At 38.3% G+C, this 13,997-nt stretch overlaps 1 protein-coding gene across 1 annotated transcript in view; it reads right to left on the minus strand.

The window, feature by feature from the left end:
• MOV10L1 (Mov10 like RISC complex RNA helicase 1) overlaps positions 1 to 13,997 on the minus strand; it is a 41,185-nt gene that overhangs the window by 9,622 nt on the left and 17,566 nt on the right. Inside the window, exons 10-20 of the mRNA XM_050904640.1 lie at positions 13,235 to 13,349; positions 11,567 to 11,744; positions 10,861 to 10,931; positions 10,394 to 10,485; positions 9,569 to 9,627; positions 8,320 to 8,435; positions 4,717 to 4,813; positions 3,434 to 3,612; positions 2,775 to 2,921; positions 1,357 to 1,478; positions 420 to 519 (exon numbers count right to left, since the gene is read on the minus strand). Of these exons, the coding sequence (XP_050760597.1) occupies positions 420 to 519; positions 1,357 to 1,478; positions 2,775 to 2,921; positions 3,434 to 3,612; positions 4,717 to 4,813; positions 8,320 to 8,435; positions 9,569 to 9,627; positions 10,394 to 10,485; positions 10,861 to 10,931; positions 11,567 to 11,744; positions 13,235 to 13,349 (1,276 nt within the window). The remainder of the gene's footprint in view (positions 1 to 419; positions 520 to 1,356; positions 1,479 to 2,774; positions 2,922 to 3,433; positions 3,613 to 4,716; positions 4,814 to 8,319; positions 8,436 to 9,568; positions 9,628 to 10,393; positions 10,486 to 10,860; positions 10,932 to 11,566; positions 11,745 to 13,234; positions 13,350 to 13,997) is intronic.

Consider the following 13,997-nt stretch of genomic DNA (forward strand, 5'->3'; position numbering starts at 1 on the left):
GTATTAAAACAGTTATTAAAAATGTAGTTTCAATAACAACATACACACTTCAGAATTTAGAATTCAAAGGTCAATTTATATCAAGTATTCTGTTTTCCTCCAAACTTCTAATCTGTTTGTGAAGAAGGGTTAGGCCCAGGACAGAAGTATATTGTTGTCTTAAACTAAGAAAACATATTTTTACTTTGACATCTTCTACACAATGAATCCTGTCCTACCAATGTAGAGTTGTTTTAGATGTAAAACCACTTGTTTAAGTGTGGGAAATGGATATTGTGCATGAGTAAGATTTATTACAAGTACTCAGAACTCCATACTCATTACCAGGAAATGGCTGCTTGCATTCTACATCATTCACAAAAATAAAAACAGTAAACCAAAACTTTTTTCCTTTCAGTAAATGATGCTAAGAGAACTACCTGTCCATTAGCTTCTGAAATCAACCCAATAGGAATCAGGCTCTCTGGTTCACTTGCTTGCCCTGCCTCATCCAGAATCACATGAGTGAAGTGTCCAAGCCTAGAATTAAATAACATGAACCCAAAACAGGGCTGTTTTCAGATTAGTTCATTCTGCCACCCTGTGGTTGACCTCAGCAATTCTGTTAACTTCCTTGTCAAGTGTGCCAGGCAACTCCACACACACACAGAGCAAAGATGAACATTTTCAATACAGAATATAGAAAAAACCACCCAGTAAATTCAATTTGTCATCTTTGATTTCGCTTACATACTCCGATATACACAACCACTGGTTACCTTAATTAAAGCATTGTTTATACCAAGGTTAAGACACTTAGAAAAGCTTTCCTTGTTCTCAATTTCCTTCAGCTATTTAACTAGAACAATGCACTTGGTGTAGCAAAGACAATCCCCAGGCTTTGTTTCTACCAAACAACTCAAGCCAGTTAGGCTTCAGAGTGTCCTTTCACAAAGTTAAAATCAAAATCAGAGGAATCTTTAGTTAACAGCACTTGACATGGTGGTTGTTTACAGTTAGTAAAGGTGACTTGACAAAAAACAAACACAATATAATTTTTAGTGTGACAATCATTTTGAACCAAAATGATTGTCAACAGCAATATAATTTCCAAGTCTCCCACTGGTAGTGAAGGAGAAGTTATTATGTCAAAAATTTTTAACATTATTCAAGGTAATTCTGAAATTACCATGGAGAAAGTCTCTGCTGAAACACTACTGAAACCAAGTGGTTTGCTAGGAAGACAATTTCGAAATAGAGGCACATGCAATAAACTGTATTAAAACAGCTCAAGTTACAGTACAGAGGGTATTTAAAAAGCTCTGGGTTTTGTAGCATTCAGCTATCTCAGTGATATTCCTATCTATAGTACTCTACCGTATTTCTGTTTGATAAAACATTCCTGCACTGCTGCATGTGGTAATTATTATCCTGAACCACGACGCTTTCCGAATATCATCACCATCTTTGCAGTAAGGTTTCACCATGTCATCAATTTGCTGCAGAAACAAAGAGGTATTTTGTAAAACAAAATGCCACTCTGTCGTGGTTTAACCCCAGCTAGCAACTAAGCACAATGCAGCCGCTTCCCCCTCCCCCTTTCCTGTGAGGTTGGGAGGAGTTAAAAAAAAAAAAAAAAAAGTAAAACTCTTGGGCTGAGATAAGAACAGTTTAATAACTAAAGTAAAATACAATGCACTACTAACTAATAATAATAATAATGATATAATAATAATTGTAATGCAAAGGAATATAACAACAAAAAAAGAAACAACACCCAAGAAAAGACAAGTGATGCACAATGCAATTGCTCACCACCCGCTGACCGATGCCCCAGCAGCGATCCGCCCCTCCCGGCCAACTCCCCCCTGTTTATATACTGGGCATGACGTTCCATGGTATGGAATACCCCTTTGGCTAGTTCAGGTCAGCTGCCCCGGCTCTGCTCCCTCCCAGCTTCTTGCACACCTGCTTGCTGGCAGAGCATGGGAAACTGAAAAGTCCTTGGCTTAAGATAAGCGCTACTTAGCAACAACTAAAACATCAGCGTGTTATCAACATTATTCTCACCCTAAATCCAAAACACAGCACTGTACCAGGTACTAAGAAGAAAATTAACTCTATCCCAGCTGAAACCAGGACACACTCTAAAACTAAATGTTTTAATTTGAATAAAAAAGCCCACTGAAAATTATTTTAGAAGCTGAGCAAAACACTTAAGATTTAGACTCATTCATACAACGAAACGAATTCTTCATTAATTTGCCTAAACAAAGTAGTATATATGCAAGACATCTGTTTTCTGTATTGTAAGGATCAAAATTGAACATATGGATGTTTCATATACATACATATATAAAAATATATACGTTATATAAAATGCACCCACAATGTGTGTGTACTGTATAAAGATGACAATCCTACTTGCTTACTTTTCTATGTAAGTAGTCTTAATTTGGAGACAAAGGCTTGAATTCAGTAACAGATTTTAGGATTGCTTTGTAAGTCAAAGCACCTCACCACATTAAAAATCCCACCAACATGCATGTTCTGCTTGTGGAGTTAAGCACTGCAGGAAAGAGGTTAAGATTCAACTCTCATACAATCAAATTAAGGACTATGATCAACATTTTCCAGTTAATCTTCTGGAAAAGCTGAAGTAATATGTTCGTACTTTGGATCCTAAACAAGCCTAACCAGCCTAATAACCACTGACAGTTACATTACTAAATCGGTATTTTAAAAACAAAATATTAACATGGAAATAATAACTGGCAGATATCTATAATACTTACCTCTGCTGACCTGAAGGTAGCGTTAACTCGGACCATAGCTCCCGGTTTTAACAGATTGCTTTGATGCAGCCGCAAGCAAATCAGATCTGTTGCAGCATTTGATGGCGCACAAACCAAAATTCGACTATCTGGTAGAGTATAATGTATCTACATTAGAGAAGACGGACATTAAAAAACCAGTTATTTAGAGAAGCAGCAATAGCTCAAACATGCCCATTTTATTTCACTGAATACAGAATCCAGAAGAGCTTTGCATACACATTATATTCATCCATCCTTTTGCAGTTCAGGAACACTAGTCTTGACAGTTATGACTAAGTACTCTCAAACTGAGTGTACCAACAGCAGAATTAATTCATGGTTAACATATTAATGTATACCTGTGCTACATGAATATATTACGCACTACTGGAATCACAAGTTAGATATTGTTCACTAAAGCTTTAAAGACAAAGACAACAGGACTTGAAAATAAGCCATTCAGGAATTCTGCTAAATCCATATCAGGATCTTTCCTCTTTCACGGAGCTATAGAAAATGATCTTAAAAAGAGTATTTTGAAAACTCCTTGGGAAAAAATATGACGGTACTTACAGAATTACTGTAAGTGTTCCAGCACTGAAAAGATTAGAGATGACTGATTTGTCATCCACCATTACCTGTAAAATAGCTTCAATTACTGTTAAGGTTTTTCCAGTTCCTGGTGGTCCAAAGAGAACATAAGGTGTTGGACGACATTCGCCACTCAGTATCCTTTTCACTGCCAGTTTCTGTTGCTCATTCAGCATAGGATTGAAAAATTCACCAGCTCTCTGTTTAAGTGTCACAGTTTCACCAACTATAATCAAGATAACAATATATTAAAACTTCACACAAATATTTTTAACATACGTAGATTAAAGCAATTCCAATTCACATTATGCTTCAAAGAATTTTCATTTTCCTTATGAGGTAACAACTAATGAATTTCTCAAAAATTCTGATTTCATAGAATAGCATGTAGAAAATAAGCCATTAATATTTCAGAAGTGTATTGGATCTTTAATAAAATTGAAGGCCAGAAAAGGACTATGATTATGTAACCCAACAATCTGTAAAAACTCTGTTCAATAATTTTAGCATCAAGCTCACTTTCTTGCCCTAGAATAGCAAAATTTCAGTAACTTTCAGTAACTGGTACTTCAGGGATAGTACCAGTACTAGATGACCAGTAGTAAGTCATGACTACTGAAATTTTTTTCTTAATCCTGTCTGAATTAGTCTAGCTTTAGCATTACACAGCAGAATCTTTTTAACCCTTGGACAGAAGTGCATTCTAGGTAATCCATTCCATATTTCTTTAGGCATCCTATTGCTACAAAGTGATAAAATCACCCTCTTCGGCAATTAAGTATACTGATATTTAAAGTCACACTTTCCAGAAAGTGCATAAGAATGATCCTTCTGAAAACTTTTCTAAAGTTTTAGCATCTTTGGCAAAGTAGCTATCCCAAGGATGAGACAGCATCCCAGTAGCAAATTGGAAACTTTGAACATGACCAAAAATTTTCCAGTAAACGACTGGGAAATGATAATTTATTCAGTACAAAATATATCACTAGATGTTTGCTGCCCCCTCCCTGGAAGTGTTCAAGGCCAGGCTGGATGGGGCTTTGAGCTACCTGATCTAGTGGAAGGTATCCCTGCCTATGGCAGGGGGGTTGGAACTAGATGATCTTTAAGGTCCCTTCCAACCCAAACCATTCTATGCTTCTATGAACTGGAGATGTTTAAGTAATCCACAGAAAGACTCCAATGAAACTTCCTGCTAGTACTGTTCCAGAATTTGTCTTTAAAAGACAGAGCACGAAGACATCTAAAAGGTATCTTACTCAGCCCTGGTTTACTGAAGTGATTGCAATCCTGAAATGTCTATACTTGAATATAAAGTATTAAAGTATACCAAGTTGGCTTGTTTGTGCAGCTACTCCCATCACATCTGTTATGTTCATCTCCCTTGATGCCATGCATTTTGCCTTTTTGTTCTGCAGTTTTTTGACCTGAAAACAGCAAGTGAAGATACATGCATTTATAACCTTAAGATGACAGGCAACTACCTTCACTAACACTTCTGAAGTTGCTAGGTTTAAATTTTTCCTGTTAAATAGCATTATTCCATTAAATAGAGTATCTACTGTGAAGACAGAAAGCTAGAGTAGTAGAAGAAGGTGCTACGAATTCCCACCTTAAATTTAAGATTTCTAAAAGTTTGGCTTATGTAAACATTAAACATTTATTTCACAAATACTTTGCAGGCTCAGATGGGGATTTTGAAGCCATGGCTAAATAACTTGTTTCCTTCCACAAAAGCTAACATTCACATTCCACACCACTAAGCAAGACGATACCTCTTTCAGATTGCAGCATGGGAGAAAACTGCTTGTAGGGAATGTGGTATTTGCAAGGTTCTGGACCAGATGCGTCAATCATCTTAATTATACTGATCCTAATCCAGTGAAGTGACGAGTGTTAGAGGTTGATTACCCCTTCTTGTACAGGACAGAGGTATCATCCAGAGATGTTTCCTGCTTCCCCTGAGCCACGATGTCATGGAAAGACTGCAAGGTTCATCTAGTCCTTCTAACTACTCCCTTTGCTGCTTACCCACGTGGGTCCTAGTGATACCTTGAATAGATCAAGAGGAGGATCAGATAGCTCTGGGGCAAGCATGAGGGGTACAGGTGATGCTCTCCACCATCCTACTAGTCAAACAGAAAGGCCCCAGCAGAAGCAGGCATCTTGCAGAACAATAACTAGCTGTGCTGCTACTCTCACCAGCATGGCTCTGGGTCTATATACAGGAGCTCCTTGACTGCGCATTATTAATTGCAAAGCCAGAGATGTGTCTGAGTTGTTACCACAGGAGGATGGAACAGCAGCAATATTGTCTGGTGGTCTGTAAGAAATCCCCGCCAGAAGGAAAACAACATGGATGAGACTTCTGACAAACAATTGGCATCAGTGTCCTGATCACAGGTTGTGCTGCTTCCTGGAGATTTCAATCATTCACACACCTGTTGCAATTCACCCAGGAAATGTCTAGAATTTCTAGACTGAGTTGGTGACAGCTTCCTAACGTAAATGGCTGACATACTGATCAGAAACAGCACTCTACTAGACTTGCTGCTCATATACAGGAAAGAGCATGTGTCCATATACCAGCTTTTGTTGCAGAGATTGCAAGATTGGAGGAAGGCTAAGAAGGTAAAGCAGCAGAGTCAGAACGCTGGCCCTTCTAGAGCAAACCTCAGTTTCTGTAATAAATCACCAGACAAAATCCCCTGGGAAGCTACGATGTGGGGAAAAAGGTGCCTAGGAGAGCTAAAAGTTGCTTACTGAGAGATCATAAACAAACCAACCTGCTGCACAAGATCATCAGGAATTTCAAGAGAAGGCCTGCTTAGCTAAGCTTGTAGCTTCTTGATGAATTTACAAAAAGCTTACTACAAGCAGAAAAAAGGTCAGGCAAAATATAAAAACACTGCTTGGACAGTTGGACAAAATCAGGAAGGTCAAAGAGATCAAAGTACAGCTGAAGCTAAAATGTGGCAAGAACAGAGTGACAAGAAGGCATTTAGCAAATGTGGTGGTGGAAGAGAGACAGTTCAAGGATCATGGAGGCTCACAGATGGATACGAGAAGACAATTTATTGATGGATGATATGGGAAAGAACTCAATGTCCTTTCTGCCTCACATGCAGGCCTCCAGACTCCCGTGCAAAGTAACAGTATGGGAAGGAAAGGGACAAGTAACAGAAGGGGAGGACCATGTTACAAACTGCTTAGAGACACTGGATAGGGTAGATGTGATTCACCACACTGATATGATTGTGGACGTTGCTGCCTATTATCTACAATAAAAAATAATCATGACAAGCCAGGGAATGTCTCTGACAGCAGGAAAAAGCTAATATTGCTCCAATTTAAGACAGACAAGGAAGATCTGGGGAACTACAGCCCATCAGTCTCACTCCAGTCCCTGAGAATATCATGGAGCACATCCTTCTGGATTCCATGTCCTTCACGTGATTGGAAAAAAGGGTGACCAGGAATAGTCAACACAGCTAAAACAAGGGGCAGACCTTTCATGACCAACCTGATTTTCCTCTGTGATGAAGAGACTATTATGTAGACAGACTATTATGTGGACAAAAGGAAAGCAGTCATTGTAATACTCCTTGAATTCAGCAAGGCTTTTGAAATGGTTTACTTACCACATCATTCTTATTTGTAGCCTGAGGACGTATTAGCTACATCAACAGACAGTTAGACGAGTTGAAAATTGACTGAACTACTGGGCTCAAAGAGTATTATTAATCAATAGTTTGATACTCAGCTGGAAGCTGGTCAAAAGCTAAGAACCCCAGGGTTGTTGTTGGGACCAATATTATTCAGGATCTTCATCAATGACTAGGATGAGACCAAGTAACATCCTCAACAAATTTGCAGACAACAGAAAATCAGGAGTCATACCTCAAATGCCTGATGGTGCATCTTCAGTTCAGAGGGACCATGAGAAACTTGGCAACAGAGTCAACAGAAAACTAAAGAAATTCAGTAAGGAGAAGTGGAAAGCTCCACACCTGGGACTGAATAACTGTGTGAACAAAGACAGGCTGAGAACCCACCAGCTGAGTAGTAATCCTCAGGCCCTTCTCAGGATCCTGGGTTACTGTGGATGCTAGAACTGTATATGAGCCAATATCATGTTCTTGTTATGAACTGGAGAGTCACAGAGCTTGGATTTTTAGTTTGGCCATGAGGAGGTCAAGAGGCAGTCTAATAGTCCATGATGGCTTAAATCAGAGTTACAAAAAAAATGAGACAAACTCTTCTTTGTAGTCACATATGATATAACAATGGACCACATCCACAAGTTGCAAGTGGAAGATTCATACTGGGAATTAGGAAAAAAATCTTGAGTGGAAAGGTGGTGAAGCACAGGTTTTGCAGAGGCTGTGGAACCTCTAGACAAAAATAAAGCAACATCCTCCTCACCCCCCCACGCTGACTTGATTTAGTGTTGGTGACAGTTCTGCTTCACATAGGAAGGAGAACTAGGTAATCTTCTGAAGTCCTTTAGGACAGATTTCTAAATTTTCTCTGTATAATTTAACTAGCAGTTAAGAAACCTGGGTAAATCTACTCAGAACAGGATGATTACCTTCTATCATAAAATTATTCCCTGCCACAGTGACAGGACCTAAGTATCTACTCAACAGTAGCTATGAAAACTAGTCTAAGGCAAATCTGACAATTCCAATTATAATCAGTTTTTTTATAAGCACTTTCTGTTTGAGATGGGAGTGTTAGCTTAATAGTATCATAAAATCCCCTGTCCCCAGGTAGCAAGCAAAAACTTCTGTCATCAGAAAGCAGCAGAATACAACTTTGATTCTTTGATACTCCATTATGCAAATCCTTTCTAACAATAGCTGTACAGTCGGTATCTGTTACCAATCTGAATGGTATTCAGCATTTTAAGGAACATTTACAGAACAGATACCTTACTTTCCAGCTGGGAACATTGTTCAAGGCCATCATCAGCAACACAATATTCAGTAGCATTCTGGGTCTTGATAGCTTGTGGTGATTGTAACACAAGCCTTTCCGGAAATAACACTTCAAATTTAGAGGAGAAAGAGAAAGTAGAGAAATTTGAAAGCCACACAAACAACTTCGCACGCTTCACTGACTACATTACTGATGATACATCAGCTTGCTCTGAGTTGCCAAAACTGGTTTATTAGAATTAAAGTAAAAGCGGTAAAGACCTGTGTGAAGTTCATATGGATTGTTCTACCCAACCATAAAACAGGAAATCAGTCCTTTTTAATAAATTCTGAGCTAACACAAAACACTGCCATTTCACTTGCTATTATTTTAACAGTATGATTTCTACAGTTCTTATTGGCTCAAACAGTTCACAAAAGTTTCTTTTCACTCCTCTCCCCTGTGATTGCCAACAGATGAAATCATTCTGATGGCACGTACTCTAGATTCAGAGAGTTGTTTTTTTAACCAAAAAAAATTACAGAAAACTCCTCTGCAGTGGTTTAACACCAGCCAGCAACTAAGCACCACACAGCCTATCGCTCACTCCCCCTGCGTTGGGATAGGGGAGAGACTCGGAAGGGTAAAAGTGAGAAAACTCGTGGGTTGAGATAAAGACAGTTTAATAGGTAAAGCAAAAGCCATGCACGCAAGCAAAGCAAAACAAGGAATTCATTCACCACTTCTCATCGGCAGGCAGGTGTTCAGCCATCTCCAGGAAAGCACGGCTCCAGCACGCGTAACCGTTACTTGGGAAGACAAAACGCCATCACTCCGAACGTCCCCCCCCTTCCTTCTTCCCCCAGCTTTATATGCTGAGCATGATGTCATACGGTATGGAATATCCCTTTGGTCAGTTGGGGTCACCTGTCTCGGCTGTGACTCCCCCCAACTTCTTGTGCACCCCCAGCCTCCTCGCTGGTGGGGTGGTGTCAGAAGCAGAGAAGGCCTTGATTCTGTGTAAGCACTGCTCAGCAATAACTAAAACAGCCCTGTGTTATCAACACTGTTTCCAGCATAAATCCAAAACATAGCCCCACACTAGCTACTCTGAAGAAAATTACCCCAGCCAAAACCAGCACATCCTCTAAGAACAAACTACAACGCATTCTTCTCAGTATGCCCTGATGTGAAAGCAATATAAAACACAAGACTCCCCACAAACGAACTCCTCTAGACAGCTTAAGTCAACTGAAGTGTACCTTTTTCACCCAGGTAGATAGCTTGCTCAACTGCCAACTGGCATCGCCTGCTAGTAATCCTGTTATCAGAATACAAATTTGAAGATTAAAGTAAAAGCTTACATTTCCATAAACTACAACAGCATAGACTTACAAGGTATCCAGTATTTTTTACTATGCACCAGTGCATCTAAAAATAGGATTTTTATATAACACCACTGTTTGGTTTTTTTTAAAGAAGCATCTATTGAGAAATATGCTGCATAAGTGTCAATCAACAGCTTTGCTATGAATAACATTGATACATATATTCTCTAGCTCTTCAGTGAGACAAAGATGGCCTGGTGTTCCAGACTTAGATAGTCTTTCAAGGAAGTTCTCTGCAAAACTGATTTTATAGGGAAGATTAAGCAACTATATGCAGATAATAACATCTCATGAACAAAACACAAGTAAAAAAGGATGGGTAGTTAACAACAGTAATTTTTTTTGCATAGTCTTGCAGCCATATTGGTATATTTTTTTCTTAAAAAAAAACAAGAAAAAAACCCCCGAACACCCCACCTCACCCTCCCACCATTTCACTGCCTGGCATTGGTGCAATCATTTAGAGAGGCTTAAGACAAGAATTCTTTGTACGTAGGGACTACAGTTGCAGTCTTTTACCAATGAATGTAGTGGCAAAGGTGTGTTCAGGGAAAGAGGTGAAAGAATTGGCAAGATCTTAATTATGTCCTTCTCCTATCTATATCCACCAAAACAACCAATTGGCAATCATGTATATTTTAAAAGTCACTTTACTAGAGGAATCATTAAATGCAGCTTTTTGGAAACTTATAAAAATACCTGCAGTGAACAAATTCCACATCCATGGGTTCCAAGTTGTAAGCCTGTTCAAAGTCTGCATTAAATTTAAGAGTAACATCTTCATTACATATCTGTTGCAAAGATAAAAAATTCCGTTTACTGATAAAGGTTTAGTACTTTAAACAGAAAGAAGCATCTCTGAAAGCACTGAACCCCCCCATCACCTCCAAAAAGAAGATCTAGATTTACCTGCTATCAACATATTGCATATCTAGATTATGAGTGCTTTCAGAGCAGGTAAAGATTATAATCTAGAGAGAACAGGGAAGCCAAAGTTTTCAAAAAAATACAATAAAAATACAGACATCACTACTCAGAATGTAGATAAAACAAATCTAGCTTCCCAAAAGTCAGGTTAAACTAGTCTTTTAACTCCATGAATTGCCAGCTTCCCCTTTGAAACCTGTGGATCCCAGTATTTTCAACAGGAGATACACCTTGCTTACCTCAGTAATATAGGCAACATACTCTATTATATGCTCAGAGTAGACCTGACTTTTCAGTATCACCTTATCACCTAATTGTAAACAAAGTTAAAAGGCAACATACTGTTACAAGGAATAGTAAAATTCTCGCCACAGCACTTTATTTCTTCCTCTTTTGCATGGTTAAACTAGGAATTTGCAGGATGTTAGATGTTAACTTCAGCAAAGTTGCTGTATCTATGAGTACCTGTTCTGAAATGCCATATGCAGTTGTATATTACATTTTAAAAGGCACCTAATATTGACACCATCAGACAACACCTCCTGAAAACAGTATCTTGTATATTATATTATTTGAGATTCTGAATTAAATTTTAACTACTTTCCCAGCTTTTGCTTTTGACATACCTATTGTCTTTTAAGTTATTACTCCATTGCACAGTTTATTTTTGCTGAAAGCCCCACCAATTTTTGTACATGAAAAATCCTAAAGTATCGGAACATGCATAAGACCAGACACATGCAATGCTGCTTCAGACAGCAGCCACTGTAAGACTCACACTGAGACAGTAACAGTGCAGTTCACCTGTCTAGTAGCCTAGATTAGTAACTTTGCGTTCAAATATGTGAAAGACTTCTTTAAACAAATGAATAAGCAATGGAGTTTGTATTGCACTGAAAATATTGATCAACATGCTATTTGGCTTTATCTTACATTAATTAATACCTGTAATCAGGTGAGGTCTGCCCTCTTCCAGTCCTGGCACTTCCAACACTAACAAGTTCCCATTCCTTTTCAAAGTAACCCCACTCATGTTAAAGTCTTTTATCTCTATTTCGGCATGGATCTCTTCAAGCCACAAGAGAGTAGAAAAGTTTGCTTTGTAATTATCTAGATTAAGATGCTGAAAAACGAAACAGTATACATTATTGTTGTAACTTCTACACTAAAGATATGGAACTCACTATTCTTAACATTACACAAAACACCTCTTAAGACAGACTGCACAGCAACTGGGTTGCCAATTAAGGCACCTAAATACATGCATCTATACACTAGCTAATATTTTAAACTCCCCCGGTAGTCAAAGCAGAATTAGTATAGTCCTCGGAGCTCAGATACAATAGCCAGTCAGCTAAAGAGTTAACCAAGTCTCTCCCTACTACAATGGCAGTTTCAACATCTGAATTCAGGGGCAATATTCAGTCTACAAACTGAATTCTACGCTCAGCAATCCCAGAAAGCATAAAATGTAAGTACACTGTGCAGAGATGGGTGAAGAGACAGAGTCATGTCAGTCTTGGCCCTGGCTGATGATAACAGAACTTATGGCAAGCAGAAAGAACCTGAACTTTCTCCCTCAGAGCTTAATGCATCTCACTGAAGAGGTATTCTCCAACAGCGCAAAGCTCTGTCTAAACAATGACTGATAGCACAGAACGCTTTCTGTTTGGTATCTTCTCACTCAAATACAAGGTGAATGAGCAGTGCTTTCTGAAGCAGACTTTAAACAGTCACCAGTACCAGACAGAACTTAAGGTGTGGTTAAAAAAAAATTACCACTAATGGCAGGCTTTCAGTATAAAGTTATTTCAAACATTAGAGTTTTATCTTCTTTTTGAGAAAGGATCACTAACCCACTATCTTAATGCTGTGACCTCAGGTTTTGTGTGAGCTGTTTAGAAAGCAGACAACATAGCTTTTTACATTTTTGAAAAATTAAGTATCAGCCCCAGTTTATAAGTCCTTAAAAAGTTGGGGGGGGGGGGGAAGAGTGAGTTGCAGCAATGTTCTACCAGAAATCAGGACAAAGTTTTGGAGAAGGAATCACTGTAATATTCTTAGACTTCAGTTTTGGTTTTTGGTTTGGTTTTTTTTTGGTACATATTCTGAAATTGCTATACTTGCGGGAAGAATTTGAACAAGCCGTAGTGAATCAAATTTGAGGATTTTTTAAAAAAAGTTTTGAACAACCAGAAAAGAATCCTCTGTTATTGCAATAACTTAAGAATTTCTGCTTTCATTGGCTGTGAAACAACTGCTTGACTCCTGTTCTGACACCCCAAAAAACCCTTTCCAATGATGCCTAAAAAGTGAGAGTGAAGATGAATCTTTGTTCAGCTTCTGTAATACCCCCCTGGCAGTACACTTCTACTCCCTTTTCAGTTTTTCACATTTACCCATTTGTGCTCTTGTAAGCTTGGATTGTGACATACTGAAACACACAGAAGTTACAGAATACAGACTAAAGTCTTAAGCCTACTTGGTAGCAGTATTGTATCATCTTCTGTTACACTAAGGGCTACACATTTTTGCTAAATTAAGGCCAACTTGAACAAACACACTTATATAAAATATATTTTCTTATATAAACCTACACGTATATAAACATACCTCTGCTAGGAGAGGCTGAAAGGTCAGTATGTCTAACTTCTGCTCCACACATTTTCTTAACTCATCTGGTATGGTATAACGCGGGAGAAAGCTTGGCAACTGCTTTCTGTGATTTCTAAAACAAAAATGTATGACATATCATTTAGCATTCTCAAATTATATATGTGAAAAACAGCTAATGAACATGCCACATCATCAAGGCTATAAAACCAAAACACACACACCAGACCCAATGATTCCTTCAAAGTGGCAATTGAGAAGTTCGCTATACTGGGAAGAAAGATAAGTGTTCCAGTTACAGATTATTTGAAAACATCGCGTGTCTGCTTTTTCAGTTTAGGGATATTTTTATAACTAAGCAAATACTATAACGGAAGCTTACTTGCAAAAGGAAAAGTTCTGAATGGAAGATGGGAAACATTTAGCAGGTAAAGATGTTGAAGTTGCTTGAGGAGTTAAGAAGCTAACTCTCTCAGAAAACTATTTCTGATTTTCCATCTTTTTCCTACTAACACAACTGTTACTTGTAGATTACTACGCAACAGTGTTTATCTTGTTTACCACCACATTATACAGTGGAAAGAGCTCCTGTTTGACAAATCTACAAAGAAATCAAGAAGCTCATTACTATAACAACCTCTTCTATCAGTAACGTCCACAACTATCTTGTTTACAACATATATATGTAAATATGTACATGCTCTCCCAGTTTCACATTTTCTTTGTCAGCATTACAGAACAGATCTAGCAATATCAAATAGAG

This window comes from Gymnogyps californianus, chromosome 1 (assembly GCF_018139145.2).
Source record: "Gymnogyps californianus isolate 813 chromosome 1, ASM1813914v2, whole genome shotgun sequence".
Classification (NCBI taxonomy): domain Eukaryota; kingdom Metazoa; phylum Chordata; class Aves; order Accipitriformes; family Cathartidae; genus Gymnogyps; species Gymnogyps californianus.